Below are 18,682 nucleotides of genomic sequence, written 5' to 3'. Positions count from 1 at the left end.
TGATTGCTTTGTTATACCACCTTCAAGTAAAACCATTAGAAATTAATTTGAATTACAATTGCTTTTAAAAATGAAAATTCTTCTGTGAGAATTGATAAAATCACCACACACCCTACACTAGTATGAATATATTTAATTGACTTGCTTTCTACTAATACCAAAGACCAGTTATACAGAAGGAATGGGACCCTGGGGATTTAAAGACAGCTGCAGAAAGTATAGAGCAACTATGAGGAAAATATGTTCTGTTTCAAACAACTGGCTTGCAAACAAACTTTTGAAATACAATCAACTTTTAAGCTGTGATTGCCTGCATTATATTAGAACCAAGGGAGAAACTTGCTAAGTTAGTGCAGGCCAGTGAGCTGAATTATTTAATTTAGGTGATTCTACATTTAGCTTCTTGTTAATCTATCTATGTAAATTAGTCTATGTAATTACAATGAAGCCCAAGGCTAAATGTCAGAATTGTGGCTTATATGTTCACACAGGCAAAACTGCATACTGTTTTAGAGGGTAGGAGAACACTAGAAGGGAGCCTACAATTTCTGTTGAAATCTTAAATACAGAAATTCCATTTCACCAGGAAATCTGTTTCCAGGAAACTGCTAAGTGCCCTTATCGTCAAGTAAGATTCAGGAATACGGGGTTGGTAAACTATGGACAGTTTTCTTCTGAGTGCCTAGCAAAGAAAGTTCCTGGGAACTCAGTTAATGTTTGATAAATAAATAAACAATCACATGAATAGAAACTAAAAATTATTCCAAGGTATTGTGAAATTATTTGCTTCAAATGACTTTTGGTCACTTCCTCAAATTAAATATATCCTCAAAGTACAAATATGTGCCACCAATGAAGATATTCAGAAGAATGTGCCTGAGACTTGGGAGGCAAATCCCAAAGAAGAGTCCTCAAAATGTTTTGCCAAATGTACCAAGATTACACCTTGGTACAGGTGTAGTCTCACAAGTCATTATTTTGAAGAGGTTGATCTTTGCTTTGATGTGTATGTTTTGGTGGGCTTGTTAAAAAACATAACGTTACTTTTTGAAGTCAAATATTGTATGGATTTCTCTAGCTCTAAACATTTAGCAGAGACATTTCTGATATAGATTAGCAACATTTTGGCATCTTAGGGAGGCTTAGGAGGCTCAGAATTAACACTCAAAAATTAATTTGTCTAATTTCAGAAGTTGAATTTAGGTGTTCCTATAAAGTAAAGAAATTTATAACTATGTGAACAGAATTCCAAAATAGAAGCTCCAACAAATGCTTTGGGAGGAGGTACGATCCTCCTCCCATTGGGATGCCACGATCAACTCCAAATGTGACTTTTCTGAAGGGAAATACTCATTTATATGTGTTTCTTTTGGAATATTTGCTTAGCAAAGAACTCAACCTCACTGATTTATAGTCAAACTTGATAAGGCCATTTCCACCGTGGGAGTTCCATGAAGCCTCACAAATTCCAGAAGGCATATTTTACCCTCCATTCCCACATTCTAGTAAACTGCAGCAGGGAGCACTTCATTTGGGAGTTTAACTCAGATTATGTGTATTTATCAGCTAGAGTCCACTTATAGATAATAAATAATAAAAAAATATATTTAGAAATTATCCCAGCATGTCTTTTCCACATATGTGATTTAAATGATAATGCACTATAAACTAGACATCTTTCTGGTTAAAGTACATGGTCCATTTACAGGGTATATATATTTGCATAACTTACATGAACATGCCCTCTGGGGTCATTCGTCCAGCTTGAATTAAATAGACTCCAAATCGAAACCCTGTTGCATAGGCAAAATACACAAAGGCATGGCTGAATGCATAGCAGCTTCCAATGATCTGTGCTTTCTTCAAGGTATTTCTGAAATGCACAAAATTTACCAAATAATGGGGCATGAGGCATAGCAAGGTCATTTTAATAAATGTAGAGTAATGACTATAGAATACTAGGCATGTTATCATTTAGGGGATATACATTTTTCTAAGAATTAAAGAGAAAGTGATTTTTTTTAACTACTAGAGAATTATTACAGAGAAAACAGAAAATATAATGATCTTCTCTATAGCTATATACTCTAGTTCAGTGTAACAAAGTTGCCCCTATCAAATGTACTTTCAAATTAATGGACAAGATCTGTGAAAGGAGAGCTAAAGAAAGAGTTAAAGAGATTTGGTTTAGAAATATTTAGAAATATTTCTATTGTAATCTTGCAGTAAGAGAATAAATAGCGGAAATTAAAGGACAGTACCAACTACAAGCATGAGTGCAAACGAGTACAAAGCTCTCTCTCTGATAAAGTAATACATAGAGTATCACTAAGTACATGTGATAAGGAGGGCTAGTTTAAAATTAAAAGGAATGATCATATTTATTTTGTATATATTCGTTTTAAAATGTGAACTATTTTAGAGAGTCAATATGAAGGGCTGAGAAATCTTATCTTCCTTCGTGAATATGTTATTTCCTCAATCTTGTTTCAGGAAAATAAAGAAAAATGTGCACATTTAGTAATAGTTCATGGCAATATGGGAGGACCTAAAATGTATATTCTAACTGTGCTTGCTCTTGATTTCTCTTCTAGTCTCCTCTTGGTGAAATCATACGAGAAATTATGCTATGCCGCTACTAGGAAAGATTCCAGAGCAAATAAACTGGCAGGCTAACCACTGGAGTCATCCAGGAGTACTGCCTCTAGTGGAACAACCTACAGTTAACGGAGTCAGTAGGAATCTACAATCACCTGTGCTGAGTCTGAAGCGTCTCCTCATATGTTTGCTCAAAGGCTTTTTCTCTTGTTAATGACACTATAGTACGTATGTTCTCCACAGCTTCGGTTGCTATCTTATAAAATAGGACAATAAAATAGAGAAATAAAGTTAGTAATGGTTAAACTTCTCCTGGCTGTGAATTCCAGTCACTTACATCAGAGATATATTATTAGTACAAGTCAATAAGTTTTTCTGATGAGTTTTCTTAGCTTCCTTTTTTCTTTCCCAATAATAAGATAGAAAAATAAGATTTCAAGATAACAGGTTCAACGGAAATTTCCTTTGAAAAAATTTAGCCCCCTTCAAGTTTTCACTGAATTTTTATTTAAACTAGTTCCATAGGCAGAGGGATCAAATATTAGTGAGCATTATGTTCAAATGCAATTATGCAAAGGCCCTGTCCTATGAATTATGAGATAATTCAAGAAGAAGACAGCAGAGATAATCAAATAAATAATTATTTTATTCTAGCACAGAAATGCAAATAGCAACCAAAAGGACTTAGGAAGATTGCAATAAAACAACATGAAGTGTGGTGATAGAATTCTGTATGAGATATAGCCATTTCTCATTTTGATGTCTGTGAACTTAAAAAGATATTTAATTCAAATATAATTAATGCTTCTCCATATTTATCCAGTTTTCAAAAAGAAGGAGTAATCACACGGAACTCAAAATGGAGGAGACTTTTGGCTTAGAATAACTTCGTGGACATGAGAACACGTGTTGACTTGAAAGAGAAACTTCCTGCTTTCACATTCTGTTTCCAGACTGGCAGAGTGGACTGTAGCACAGAGGAAGACCTAGGTGGATACCTAGTGTTATTGGAAGGAGAATTCGGGTTACAGGAGAGAACTAGATTTCTGGACTGTGAGCAGGACCTCTGGAATTCTGCTCTAAATTTGGATGTTGCATTGTTCTAAATTCTCATTAATTCAAACTAAACTCAAAAAAACCTCCATTTGTAACATATTCTGTCGTATGCAAGGAAAATGGATAAGAATGCTGAAAGCTTGAGAAAAAAAGAAATGAACAAAAAAATATTGTGATCACAATGGAGAAAGGAGTAATATTACTACAGAACCTTAGAAAATAGTTTTTTTTTTTTCACCAATATGGCCATTTTAAGTCTGAAAAGTAAAACATTTGATGATTTGTCCAAATCTACACAGGCAACTGAAGAAGGACCAATATGTTTATGGGTCCGTATTTTAAGTTTCAGTATTTGGTAAAACGACTGATTAAAAGCTACTGGGAAAGGCACATACTGCCTATTTGACTGGAGTTACTGATTGTATAGCCTGAGGTCACTCTAATAATACAAAAGGAAAAGTCAAAGGGTACATATACAACTAGAGTTTATGACATAAAAATTAAGATGAGTAAAATATAATAATTAGGGCCCCATTAATTTAGAAGTTGTGATAATTTGCACACGGGCAGGGCTAAACAACTTTTCACTGTCCTTGAGGCGAATGTATGTTAAGTAGTTTAGTCTGTACTGCCCAAGCAGACATTCCTAGGGTGATTATCTAGTGCAAGAAAGGTGGAAAGGTCCAAGGGTCACGAAAACCAGATTTTGATGAGTCATGTGCTTGGCATCCCTATTCACAAATATTAATGCTATTTATAATGTGTCAACTGCGATAGATCATAAATGATACTAAAATCATTTTTATATTAAGAGAATATTCACCAATGTGATAATGGGGTTGGATGGCCAAGAGAAGATGCAGCCTTTACATGATATTAACTTCCTAAGGGCTGTCATGAGAAACAGGCTTTGGACATCTACCAAGATGAAAGCTAAGAAGAGCAGGATAGAAGGCCAAGAAAAAAAAAGAAAAAAAAGGGACTGCTTGCCCTCTAAGGCTATCCAAGGACAGGCGCTGGGAAAATAATGCATTGCCAGTGGAGGGTAGAAGATGGATGAATCTTGACAGGGAGGATGTACAGGGAATTCCTCCTCTGGGTTTGGGTGAGTGGTTGGATCAAATGACATTTCTCTCAGTTCTTAGAAGCTATGATACTGCAATACTAATGTTTCCATAAATCTCTAATACGATGATTATTTTTATGAATATGATTGGTACTGAGAAGCTTAAATATGTCAAGGCACTTTCCAAGTAATTAAATAAATCGTTCATTTTGGTCAGTATAAAAAGGGTCCTTGTCTCTAAAACCTTGCTTTAGGCATTATCGTTATCAGTGCATTGCCTTGTATTCAGTATCTATTATATTTCCTCTTTATTTTGAAAAATAAAATACTTAGAATTGTTCAAGAAAATTTTATTATTCAATAATCAGAGAATGGGAATCACAATGTTAGCAAATTCTCCCATGATATGATAACAGTAATAATGGCTGACATTAAGTGCTTACTGTCTTCCAGACACTATTCTAAGTGTTTTGCATAGAATAATGCTAAACGTTTTCTGTAATGCTCAAAAAATCTGTAAGTGGATAATACTATTATTCCCACTTTACAGAGGAAGAAATTGAAGTCTAGAAAGGTTGACATAACTTGCTCATATCATACATTCTTTTAGTGACAGAATTTGGATTCTAATTCAGCTAATTTGTCCCTAGAATCTATGCTCTAAATCATGCACTGCATTGCGATAACATATTTACATTCCTTCCTAAACTGGTTTATATGCCTTTCAATACATTTACGCCACTTTACAAATTCCTGAGAAAGGAAGTTAACATATCATAAAGATGGGAGCTCTGATTGTTTTTCTCTTAAAACGTTATGATGGTAACAACAGGCTTTATTTTACCTTTCCAGCACGCTTAAGTTCTTGCTTATCCTTGTTGGCAAATCCAGTCATTGCTGCGGTTTCAATCATTCCTGTCAGAGCAAGTACTGGAGCAATACTCAGAATCAAGAGTGTCATCTCCCATCCATATATGAAGGAAATGATAACTGACAGTCCCATGTTAGTTGCATTTTGTGTTAAGACACCAACTCTTGAGCCTGTTGCCTATAATCAGACATATTTTGGAAAAAAAGTCAGTTAATTTTAAATTTACAAGAATTGCTATTATAGTATCTTGCAAACCAAGGTAGGCTTTCTTTTTTAAGGATTTCTGCTTAGATTTTTATGTTGAGTTTATACTTAGAGATTAAATAATACCCATATTTTAAAAATGCTCTGTACTAAGGAGTAAATATGCTTTGTCTACCTTATGTTCGATATTGTCCTTTGATATGTCCCTATCATTCTTTAAATATGTCCTTACTTTCTTTCTTTCTTTTTTTTTTTTTGAGGAAGATTAGCCCTGAGCTAACTACTGCCAATCCTCCTCTTTTTGCTGAGGGAGACTGGCCCTGAGCTAATAACCATGCCCATCTTCCTCTACTTTATATGTGGGACGCCTACCACAGCATGGCGTTTGCCAAGCGGAGCCATGTCCGCACCCGGGATCCGAACCTGCGAACCCTGGGCCACCGAGAAACGGAATGTGCGAACTTAACTGCTGCGCCACTGGGCTGGTCCCTGTCCTTACTTTCTGACACAAAAAGGTTTTTTAGATCCTACCTCTGGAATCTGTCATTTCTCCAAGGAGTCCTGGTTCCTTTGGGTGGAGAATGTTATTTAGAAGTCAATATATGGTGCTAGCTGTGCTCATTATTAGTGGAATGTCAGTGGACAGAACTGGGGAATGTGTGTGTGTGTACAGATGCAAGCACACATTGAAATCTATATTTATTTCTCTATTTATATTTCTTGAAATCCATGAGTTCACATCAATACCTCCTATTCCAATCCAACACTACAAGGTTATTTCCAGCCTTCTTCCAATATTTGTTATCCCCTTCTTCAACAGTGAGAACCTGGCTCCCAGTTTCCTTAACAGATTTATGTGATCAATCTCTCTGTATGTAACCAATCTGCTATCATGGTCCTTGCCTCTCCCCTGCATGGATGCCCTCCTCACTCTGTTCTGGCCCAGCTTTTACATACCAGGCTGCCGCCACACATGGATGCCCAACTCACCACATGTGGGCTCCAAAACTCAGCCTTGCCCCTTCTCCCTACAATGATGGAAGGCTGGCACTCAGCCACTATACCCTAGTAGCATTGGACTGAATGATTGAGGATATTCATTAAAGTGTATACTTTAGACATGATATCTTGCATTCCTTTTTCTGCACTTTATAACTCGTTTTCACTGAGCAAAGTTCTAAGGAAGCAATATCAAGATAAAAAAGGAGTTAGAAATACCATGATATAAGGTAACAAAAGAAATTTGGAAACAATATTAAAATAAGTAGAAATATCTTTATAATAATATCTATTATTCTAGATATACAATAATACATAATAATATAATATCTGTTTTAAAAGAACTTCATGTCTTATAAATCAACTTTCAGTGGGACATGTTATAGGTAATAAACTGAAATGTTAATTCCCTTGGTGCTGGGATGAAAGAATGAGACCCCTATTTATCTAGAAACACAGATATAACCAACTAAAATATCAATTCTCATTTTAAAGCATATATTTTGTTCTGACTATGAAAACATGACAATTAGAAAAAGTTTAGATAATGTTAAAATTTACATCCTTCCCGACATAAATACATACACACATTCAGATTAAGATTATAGCGTGTATGTAGCTTCGTATCGTGCTTTTATCCCTTCGCATTATATTGCAAGCTTTTTCTTGAGTCATTAAATAATCTTCAGAAAACATTGATTGCTTCCAATTTTTCACTATAAAAAATAAAAATGTAACGAAAATCTTTATGCAAAATTTTTGTGCTCATCTTTTACTTCTTAATGTTAAATTCCTAGACTGGAGTTGTATATTAAAGGGTATATACTCATAATTCTTGATATTCTCAAATTGCTTCTCTAAAAGATTATATCAATTTTCACTAAAGTACCCTCAAATTAGTATAGTCATTGAAATAACAACAATAAAAAGCCCTCTCTCCCCCCAGGGCTCTGCCTTATTCCTAAAAAACTTGTGGCTTCAGTTTCAAGACTGCATATGGCAATTATCTGTTATTTCCCAATTTCTCACTAAACTATCAAAGAAAACTCCAAAAAAGTAAAAACAAATAACAACAGCAAACACAAAACAAAGCACCAGACACTGAAAACTAAGACAGATAACCTATTTTAAGTGTCTTAGGGTATTACACACGAACTCTAAGACCTATGAGGCTGAAATAGAAATATCATTTGGTACATAATGCTGACTTACACCCTGACTTGAAAGATGATGAGGAGATAAACGATGCTGTATATTATAGGCTGAATTGTGTCGTTCTCCCCAACCCCATCACGCCATTCATATGTTGAGGTCCTGACTTCCAATTCCTCAGAATGTGACTATATTTGGAGATGAGGTCTTTAAAGAAGTAATTAAGTTAAAATGAGGTCTTTAGGGTGGGCCCTACTCCAATATGACTGGTGTCCTTATAAGAAAAGGAAATTTGGATGTAGACATACTCACACAGAGGAAAGACCATATGAGGACACAACAAGAAGACAGCTATTACAAGTCAAGGAGAGGGGACTCAGAATGAAACCAATCCTGCTGACACCTTAATCTTGGACTTCTAATCTCCAGAAGTGTGAGGAAATAAATTCCTGTTTCAAGCTATCCAGTCTGTGGTAGTTTGTTCTGGCAGCCCTAGAAAACTAATGCACTCTACTTGCTCCTCTCCTCCCACCCCCGCCATGAGTTTCAGAGTTATACAGAGCACATATCTGGATGGAGAGGCTATGGAACTTAAGCACTTGACTGTTGGAGGCCCCCGGCCCACCATATCACATTAACTACTGAATGCTCCTACAGCTGCATAAAACATACATACATTTTGCTATGAAATAGTTGGAAGTGTTTTTTAAAATTACAAATCAAGTTCTGTTAATAAGATATTCACTGTTCTTTTAATATAAAATTTATCTAAATATTACTAAGAAGTGACTTGCCATCCATTACTTGATAGGTTATGTTTTGTAGGCCTTTATACAATTATTAATTTCTTCTGTTTAGTTTCTTTTCATATTTTGAAGGCAACAACTTTTCTTTTTTCAGATCTCAGCTCTTGGCACTATATATCTATATTGTCAAAAGTATAAAACATATCTAGTAGGCAGTTATTCTTTTCTGTTTGGGTATTTCCTATTAGGTGGCCATAATATAATTCCTTTTCTCACTGTCTTTCTCTGTTTTTATCGTATTTACTTAAAAAAATTACAATTTTTGACAATAAATCAAAAGAAAGTAAAGAAAGCAGTAGAAAATAGAAAAAGTAAAGACATAAAGACTGCGTAGGATTGTAGTTTTATATATAAGGTTATGCATTGTGTTAGAGAAAGAGGTAGAGAGACTTAACAGAGCCAAACTAGATGAACATTTGAGAGTCACTTAAAATTAGTCTAAGGATCACGCACATCAACCTCATTTCTAAAAACATCCATGTGTAAAGTTGGCAAACTTTTGATGAGACAGTCTTATATTTGAGCTTTTTGTTTGGGACATAAGAACTTTCTACAAAGTGACTTGCACTTGCATATCCTTGCTTATTCAATAAGCTTGGGTATCTACTCTTGTACTAATCTGTTGCCTGGAAATAAGATTGTTTACCTTTCTATATTGAATTTTAGTTTAAGCTACCAGAAACTTACTGAAATATTCAGTCAATGATGACAAGGACAGGCCACAAACACTGCCTTTTGGTGATAGTAGAGAATAAGAAAGATCTGAATATACTTTTCTTGTTCCAGGAAGCATTAACAGAAAATAACAGACATTTGGCCTTGAAAGATACTATGAGAACTGAAGGAAAATGGAAAATGGTCTTAAAGACCTAGATGAATAGTGTACCTCTGGAAAGAATTTAGAACTGGAATCAGAGGAAATTTAATTAAGCTTCCTTAGATTCTTTAGCAACACGCACAAAGAAAAAGTTTTTCTTTGAAATTAAGAGCAAAAAGTAATGATTAAATAATTCTTCAGATAACAAGTACTTATGGAGTATCTACTGTGTCTAAGGTACTATGCTAAATGTGGAAAATACAACTTTGATAAGAAAATTACAGCATACAAAAAGGAATGACTAGCATAAGAAAATAAACAGAAGGAAACAGTATGCAATTATAGAAATAAAATTCCATATGGTAGGATTTCTGCTTCTGGCTAACATGGAGTAACAGGGAATGGATTCATCCTCTCACTTGAAACAAACAAAAAATAGACAAAATACATGAACCAATGGTTTTCAAGATACTGGACCTAAGGCAACCAAAGGCAGAGATAGGAAACAAACAAGGTGAGCCCTATGATTGCCCCAGTTTACCCCTTGAAAGAGTTTACAGGCTGCAGATTAGGGAGGGTGAAGTGAGACAGAGACTAACAGACTCGCTAAGTTGAGAAGATAAAACTGAGAGGGGGCAGCCCCGTGGCCGTGGCCGAGTGGTTAAGTTTGTGTGCTCTGCTTCGGCGGCCAGGGTTTCGCTGGTTTGGATCCTGGGTGCGGACATGGCACAGTTCGTCAGGCCATGTTGAGGTGGCGTCCCATATGCCACAACCAGAAGGACCCACAACTAAAATATACAACTATGTACTGGGGGGATTTGGGGAGAAAAAGAAAAAAAAGAAAAAAAGAAGATTGGCAACAGTTGTTAGCTCAGGTGCCAATCTTTAAGGAAAAAAAAAAAAAAGCTGAGAGTCTTGGAGAATCCAAGGAAGCTGGAGTTTGCAGCACAGAACACCAGAGAGGAGAGAGGTAAACAGGAAGAGAAATCTGGATGTCTGCAGAGTCCTCCTTGAGTATTCAGGCGAGCAGTACATGTGTGAGGGCTAGGAATAGTGCCTGGTGACATCAGACAGACTGGAAAACCTCATGATTCACAGGGCACTGGATAGAGTACGTAGAAGGGTCTTGCTTTGGTAGTAGGCTCCAGTCCTGCCTAATAAACCTTAAAATCAGGACCCAAAAGGATAAAAAGTCCCTAGGTAACTTTACTGCAAAACAGGAATATTTAAGAAATAAAAAAATATCCAGCACCGCAAAATGTTAAATTCACAATGTATGGTATCCAGTCAAAAATTACCAAGTATGTAAAAAAGCCCCAAAATAGGACCCATAATGAGCATAAAAATCAATCAGTTGAAAATGACCCAGAACTGACACAAATGTTAGACTTAGCAGACAATGACATTAAAAGTTATTACCATTATATAACATACTCAAAAACTTAAGAGATAAGGAAGATATAAAAAAGACCCACATTAAAATTCTACAAATGAAAGTTTCAGTGTCCACAAATAAAGTTTCATTGGAACACAGTCATGCCTTTTGGTTTACCCATTGTCTATGGCTGTCTTAGCCCGTATAATGATGGAGTTGAGTAGTTGCTAAAGAAACCAAATGTGTCACTCTCCTCACTTAGTTGCTGTTCAGTGCTACAAATCTGTGATGTGATTATAATTTGATAGCATGTTGAGTGACATATGTATTGTTATACTGTGACATTTTATCCTAGTTTTAAAAATTACCACTGCATATCCATCATCTAAAAACAAAAAAGGAAGAGAAAAGTGGACTTTGAATGTCCTGCTTTTAAGGTACAGTGGACTGTGGATTACTTTATGTTCTAAGTAGATGCCTCACTCAGTGTTGTGCCTATTATGCCATGACATTATATAGTACTAAAATATATAAAATAGGTTGACATTACCAGACTAAGCATTCACCACTCTATTCCTAATTCACAGGAAAGCAACATTCAGAAAAATTAGAAAATTTAAATGGAATATCTCAGCAGAATTTTTTCATAAAACTAAAAAGTGAAAATGAGACTGAAACTAAAGTAAATTTCTGAGTGGCTCATTTATTAACTAAGCAAAGAAAGTCATTTATGGATAGTGAGTTAACTAAATCATGTTTGCTTGCAAGCAGTGGAAGACATGTGCTCAGAGAGCATAAACTTATATCAGATGATTAACCTTTTGGTGAGAACAGCTGCTCAAAAAGTTGAGAACACTGACAGCAACATCAACAGTGGATTAAAAACCAAGGTAGATTATTTTGAGTAGTTTCCCTGGCTCTTTATGGGTTGACATATGTTACTGATATTGATCAATTGTTGGCTTTTTGAAGAGCCAATGCTGAGTGTGAAGTGACTGAAAAGTTAGCTGCTATGAATAGTCTGTGTGGAACAACTACAGGTGAGCATATTTTCAAAGAAGTTGAGAAAAACTAGGTCAGTATAACCTGAAGTGGAATCTGCTAAGATATATTACAACCTATGATGGCACAAAAAAAGGTTTAGTTGAACAAATTTACAAAGTTTGTGAAAATGTAAGGTGTTTAAAGCCTATTAACTTATTCATTGTATTAATCATCAGCAAGTATTCTGTGGAAAATAACTGAATTTATCACACATTATTGGACTATTATGGTCAATGGTGAAGTTTATTTGCTCTTATAGACTTAACTATCTTTATTTTTATTTTTGTTAAAAATGGAAGCTGAAAATCTTGACTTGCCTTATCACACAACAGTTTGAGGGTTTAGCAGTGATAAAGTTTCACTGCAACATTTTGAGTTCAAGTCTGAGTTTGAAATTTTTCTTTACAAGAACCATCTTTCACCACTATGGCTTTGGATATTAGCTTTTGCTGTAGACTTGATAATGTTTCTTAATGAATTAAACCTAAAATTGTAAGGCAAAATAGCAATTATATGCCAACTTTATACTGTGGAAAAGTCATTTCAATGATTACTAACATTGTTTGAAACACAAGTAATGTCAGGCTGTTTTATACACTTCCCATGTCAAAAGTTAAATCAAGAAATAAGGTCAGGGAGGGGCCAGCCCCATGGCCAAGTGGTTAAGTTTGCACGCTCTGCTTCTGCAGCCCAGGGTTTGAATCCTGGGTGCAGACATGGCGCTGCTCATCAGGCCATGCTGAGGCGGCATCCCACATACTACAACTAGAAGGACCCATGACTAAAAATACACAACTATGTACTGGGGGGCTTTGGGAGAAAAAGGAAAAATAACGGCTTAAAAAAAAAAATAAGAGAGAAAGTCAGGGAGCTGGCCCCTTGGCCGACTGGTTAAGTTCACGTGCTCCACTTCGGCAGCCTGAGGTTCACTGGTTCGGATCCTAGGCACGGACCAACACACTGCTGGGTCAAGCCATGCTGTGATGGCATCCCACACAGAAGAACTAGAATGACTTACAACTAGGATATACAACTATGTACTGGGGCTGTGGGGAGGGGAAAAAAGGAAAGAGAAAGATTGGCAACAAATGTTAGCTCAGGGCCAATCTACATCACCAAAAGAAAAAAAAGCATACCATAAAAAAAAAAGACAAGGTCAACACTGCCCAGTTAAAGATATTCTAGTTTGACCTAATCAATTAATTAGGCTCTTGGAGTCAATCAATGAATTTTATGATTTCTTGGAGAAATATAATTATAGTTTTGATGAGAAGAATTCCTAGAACTAACATTGTGTCTTTCAGTGGTATATCAAGTGTACACTGTGGCGTCAATAACACATTTTCTCGTGGCAAAAATGAGGTAAGACTTTGGTTGATGAAAAGGGGTTGCTAAAATATACAGAGACAATACCTAGTAATTTTGTGGAATCTAGTCTCCCAAAGAATCTACTAAAATGGCTTTATACCTTTAATAAAACTACATATTACAGAGAAAATAGTCTGTTGACAGATGTACTGGCAATAAGCCATTACCTTGGGCTGAAACAATAGCAGTTAAATTGGTTTTATTCAATCAACTATTTCAGGAATTATGTTATCCTATGAGTTTATTTCACTAACATGTTTTTCTCATGACTCTCAAAGTATCAGAGCTTCTAAAAATGGCCAGAGGCATATGTTTTCAGTCATTAGTAAAGGTTTCAAAATGATATTTATTGTTATTAAGGAGCTATTTTATGAACATACACCCTAACATATTTGATAAAATGAAATGTAACTGAAATTACATGAAGAAGAAACTGAGATGGAATGTGTCTTACTTAAGTTGATATAATAGGAAATATAATCCTGAATTATTATTTCCTGATGAATCTCTAGCGTGGTTGTGAGAAAAGAAAGAGCGAACAAATAAGATTGGTAAATAAGTCTTACTATTGAAAGAGCATCCATTAAAGTTAGATATGAATCTACCTGTATATGGCAAAGCAACGGTTTATGTGAATTACATGCTAGTAGACACAATCTCACTCTTGAATCCTTCTTTGGCTGTTTTGCTTTTTAAATTCAGCAACTTTACAATCTCCCATCAGTATTCCCACTATTTATTCTTTAGCTACTACTTCTCATTCAATGAAAATAATTCGACTTGGCCAGAATTATTATGAGAACATTTTCTAATTGCAACAAGAAAGTTTCAAGTGATCAAATGGTATTAGTCAGATGCTTATAAGGAATCAGGTTGACAAATATTCTCATTAATTTCTCTTGATGAGAGACAACACCATTTATTAGAAACAGTTGAATGTAAGGAGAGTAATGTTGTCTTTCAGTACTAATTTGTTCTTTTTGGCTGAAGAAAACACTTGATAAAAGAGAAGATGTCTCACATATAAAATACAGCTGCTAGTAAGAATGCCTATTTTACTGGATTTTTAAAAGATCTGAATGATAGGTAGTATAAGAAAAACATTCACACAGTAAAGAAAAAAGAGCAAATTTTGTGGAATGGCGATTCAAATGGAACTATAAGGATTGATATTTCTGCCTAAAGTAGCAAACCTGGAATTCCTAAACACAGATGTTGTCATTCAGATAATTCTATTGTGCTATGAAAGATTAATGCTATGCTCATTACTTGACTATTAAGTGAAATTCCATCCATCATTTTTTTTCCCACTTAGGCCAGTAAACTAAGCTCCTCAGCCCTATTTTAAAATTTAGATACTATCTAATAAAATGTAGAGCCTTGCCTTCAAAAGTATCAAAAAGAGTTTCAGAAAGAGATGAAGATGATGCCCTCTTTCCTCTTCAGTGCTTCCTACATCATAAAACTAGTTTTCCAAACCAATATGGATGCATGTGAACATTCACAGCTGTAACCAACTTTTTCTATTCTCTGGTAATATAAATCTATTCTTGGATGTACACATTGAACAACGAGGTCTTGCAAAAGTTACAAAAATTAGAATAGTGGCTATGTCCTGTGGAATAGCTTTCAAAAGAAAATGCACTTTTGAAGAACTGTTTTAGTTGATAATTTGTTGCCCTGGTAGCAATGCTGTAATAGAAATTTCAGTATTTTTTTTTTTTTTTACTTTTCAGTGATCACTAGATTTCATTTGTGTTTTTTAAAACGGTGAAGCACCACAAATCATGAAATACAATATTTTTCATTGGCAAGTGCAAATATTAGTTCATACATGAACTAGACTGCTAGATTTGACTATCTTTAAAATGGAAATATTCTTTTTGTTTTATTTAACTTTTCAGCTTTTTTCCCAATTATTTTATTGAGATCATAAAGGTTTATAACATTGTGTACTTTCAGGTGTACATTATTCTTCAGCAGTTTCTGTATAGACTGCATTGTGCTCTCCACCAATAGTCTAATTTTTATCCATCAACATATATGCATGGCCCTTTATCCATTTCCCCCACCCACCAACTGCCTTCACCTCTGGTAACCACTAATCTGTTCTCTTCAGACGTGTTTGTTTATCTTCCACATGAGTGAAATCACATGGTGTTTGTCCTCCTCTGTTTGGCATATTTTGCTTAACATAATACCCTCAAGTTCCATCCACATTGTTGCAAATGGGACAATTTTCTCTTTTTTATGGCTGAGTAGTATTCCACTGTATATATATACCACATCTTCTTTATCCATTCATCAGTTGATGGGCACTTGGGTTGCTTTCCTGTCTTGGCTATTGTGAATAATGCTGCAATGAACACAGGGGTGGATAAATCTCTTTGAATTGTTGATTTCAAGTTCTTTGGATAAAGACCCAGTAGAGGGATAGCTGGATTGTATGATATTTCTATTTTAAATTTTTTGAGAAATCTCCATACTGTTTTCTATAGTGGCTGCACGAGTTTGCATTCATACCAGCAGTGTATGAGGGTTCCCTTTTCTCCACATCCTCTCCAACATTTGGTGGTTTTTTTAATGGTAATTACAGTCATTCTGACAAGTGTAAGCTGATATCTCATCGTAGTTTTGATTTTCATTTCCCTAATAATTAGTGATGCCAAACATCTTTTCATGTGCCTTTTGGCCATCTGCATATCTTCTTTGGAAAAATGTCTGTTCATATCCTCTGCCCATTTTTTGACCGGGTAGTTTGTTTTTTTTGTTGTCCAGTTGCATGAGTTATTTATATATTTTGGAGATTAACCCCTTGTTGGATATATGATTTGCAAATATTTTCTCCCAGCTGGTGGGTTGTTTTTTCATTTTGTTCACGGTTTCCTTTGCCTTGCAGAAGCTCTTTAGTCTGAAGTAGTCCCATTTGTTTGTTTTTTCTTTTGTCTCCCATGCCTGAGTAGACATGGTATTTGGAAACATGCTGCTAAAACCAATATCAGAGTGTACTGCCTATATTTTCTTCTCAGGGTTTTATGGTTTCAGGTCTTACATTCAAGTCTTTAATCCACTTTGAGTTAATTTTTTTTTTTTTTGAGGAAGATTAGCCCTGAGTTAACATCTGCTGCCAATCCTCCTCTTTTTGCTGAGGAAGACTGGCCCTGACCTAACATCTATGCCCATCTTCCTCTACTTTATATGTGGGATGCCTACCACAGCATGGCCTGCCAAACAGTGCCATGTCCACACCCTGGATCCGAACCGGCAAATCCTGGGCTGCCGAAGTGGAAAGTGAGAACTTAACCTCTGTGTCACCAGGCCAGCCCCCACTTTGAGTTAATTTTTGTGTATGGTGTAAGACAATGGTCTACTTTCATTCTTTTGCATGTGGCTGTCCAGTTTTCCCAATACCATTTATTGAAGAGACTTATCTTTCTCCATTGTATGTTCTTAGCTCCTTTGTCGAAGATTAGCTGTCCATAGATGTGTGGTTTTATTTCTGGGCTTTCAATTCTGATCCATTGATCTGTGTCTGTTTTTGTGTCAGTACCATGCTGTTGTGATTACTATAGCTTTGTAGTATGTTTTGAAGTCAGGAATTGTGATGCCTCGAGCTTTATTCTTTTTTCTCAGTATTGCTTTTGCTATTCAAGGTCTTTTGTTGTTCCATATGAATTTTAGGATTCTTTGTTCTATTTCTGTGAACAATGTCATTGGGATTCTGATTGAGATTGCATTGAATCTGTAGATTGCTTTAGGTAATATGGACATTTTAACTATGTTTATTCTTCCAATCCATGAGCATAGAACATCTTTCCATTTCTTTATGTCACCTTTGATTTCTTTCAATAATGTCTAAATAGAAAAACCCTTTTAAGATTTTTCTGTCATTCAGAGGTGCGTCATTGACTTTCCTTTTCTCCCAATGCATGCTAAGGAAAAAGGAAAGTCTATAACTCTGCTAGAGTTCTTATTTTAACAAAGAGATTGAAAACTTTATCTCACTTAAATTAAAAGTGGGAAATCTTGTTTTGCACTCCTTTTCTCAATTATAGTTGAAATGTCATTTGTGATATAAAAATTACTTTTATTAAAATAATTGAAGAAAATTAATAAATTATTCTTTGTCTCTTCTATACTACCCTAATACCCATGCTTATTTAAGAATCACTTTGACATACACTATGTTGGTCATTCTGTCATTGATTTTGAATATGGTGCATAAACATTTTGTTTACACATAATATGACCAGTCATGATGACAGATATCTCTTTAACTTGATTTGTAAAACAACTAGCACAGAATCATTTCTGGATGTAAACATGAATCTAACTTGTTAGACATTATGTTAAATAAGATCTTATTTTCTGGGGGAAGGAAAAACTAACTTTCTTCTTTTATTAAAACTTCTAAATTGTGTGTGTGCATGTTTTCATTTTGTTACTTTTTCTTTTCTTTTTTTTTCTCCCCAAATCCCCCCAGTATATAGTTGTATATTTTTTAATTGTGGGTCCTTCTAGCTGTGGCATGTGGGATGCCGCCTCAGCGTGGCCTGACAAGCAGTGCCATGTCAGTGCCCAGGATCTGAATCAGCGAAACCCTGGGCCACTGAGCAGAGCGTGAACTTAACCACTCAGCCAAAGGGCCGGCCCCTAAAATATGTATCTCAACCCATGGGAGCCGAGATCATTTTGTTACTTTTTCTTTTTTACTATTTAATCCCAAATTCTCTTCTCTAACTCATTCTTAATATCTTCTTTAGTCCTCTGGTTATCATATTACGTGTGCTAAATCTTTATTTTTGGTTAAAAATACCCAGAGCTGAAAGGCTTCCTCACATCTTTCATTGAGAGCTCCCTGTTAGCCCTGAGACTTACCTGGTGTCCTTAATGATGTGGGTCATCTCATTATAGCTCACATATATGCACAGACACATGTGTGTATGTGGATACATGCACACTACATACATACACCATGTAAAAATAAGAGCAATATACGTACTCCTTGAATTTGTGCTATATCTATGGCTAATATTGTTGTCAAGCCTCCTGTGCTGTTTTCCTTATCGTCAAACCAGGAGATATCCTAGAGAAAAGAGGGAATTAACATATGGTTATCAAAAAAGATTCTTCTCTGATTTGTGATTTTGCTGTAGTAAGTCAGAAGGCATTTACCTGACTCCTTACTCACAGGTACTTAATTCTTGTAAATACTATGGATCAAATGATTTTTGTTTCTTACTCCACAAAGATCTACACTTAGACATAAACTGAAGAACTTAAGCCCAACGGCTTGAACTCATTACCATGCTACAAAATTGTATAA

General features: G+C 35.4%; 1 protein-coding gene across 1 annotated transcript in view; it reads right to left on the bottom strand.

Moving 5' to 3' along the window:
- The window catches only part of ABCB5 (ATP binding cassette subfamily B member 5), a 135,026-nt gene that overhangs the window by 18,952 nt on the left and 97,392 nt on the right, over positions 1 to 18,682 (bottom strand). Inside the window, exons 22-25 of the mRNA XM_070615876.1 lie at positions 18,359 to 18,442; positions 5,565 to 5,768; positions 2,754 to 2,854; positions 1,733 to 1,873 (exon numbers count right to left, since the gene is read on the bottom strand). Coding sequence (XP_070471977.1) covers positions 1,733 to 1,873; positions 2,754 to 2,854; positions 5,565 to 5,768; positions 18,359 to 18,442 — 530 coding nt within the window. The remainder of the gene's footprint in view (positions 1 to 1,732; positions 1,874 to 2,753; positions 2,855 to 5,564; positions 5,769 to 18,358; positions 18,443 to 18,682) is intronic.

Source organism: Equus przewalskii, chromosome 4, assembly GCF_037783145.1.
Source record: "Equus przewalskii isolate Varuska chromosome 4, EquPr2, whole genome shotgun sequence".
NCBI lineage: Eukaryota > Metazoa > Chordata > Mammalia > Perissodactyla > Equidae > Equus > Equus przewalskii.
Note: the sequence above shows the minus strand (reverse complement) of the source record. Positions and strands in the feature narration are given on the sequence as shown.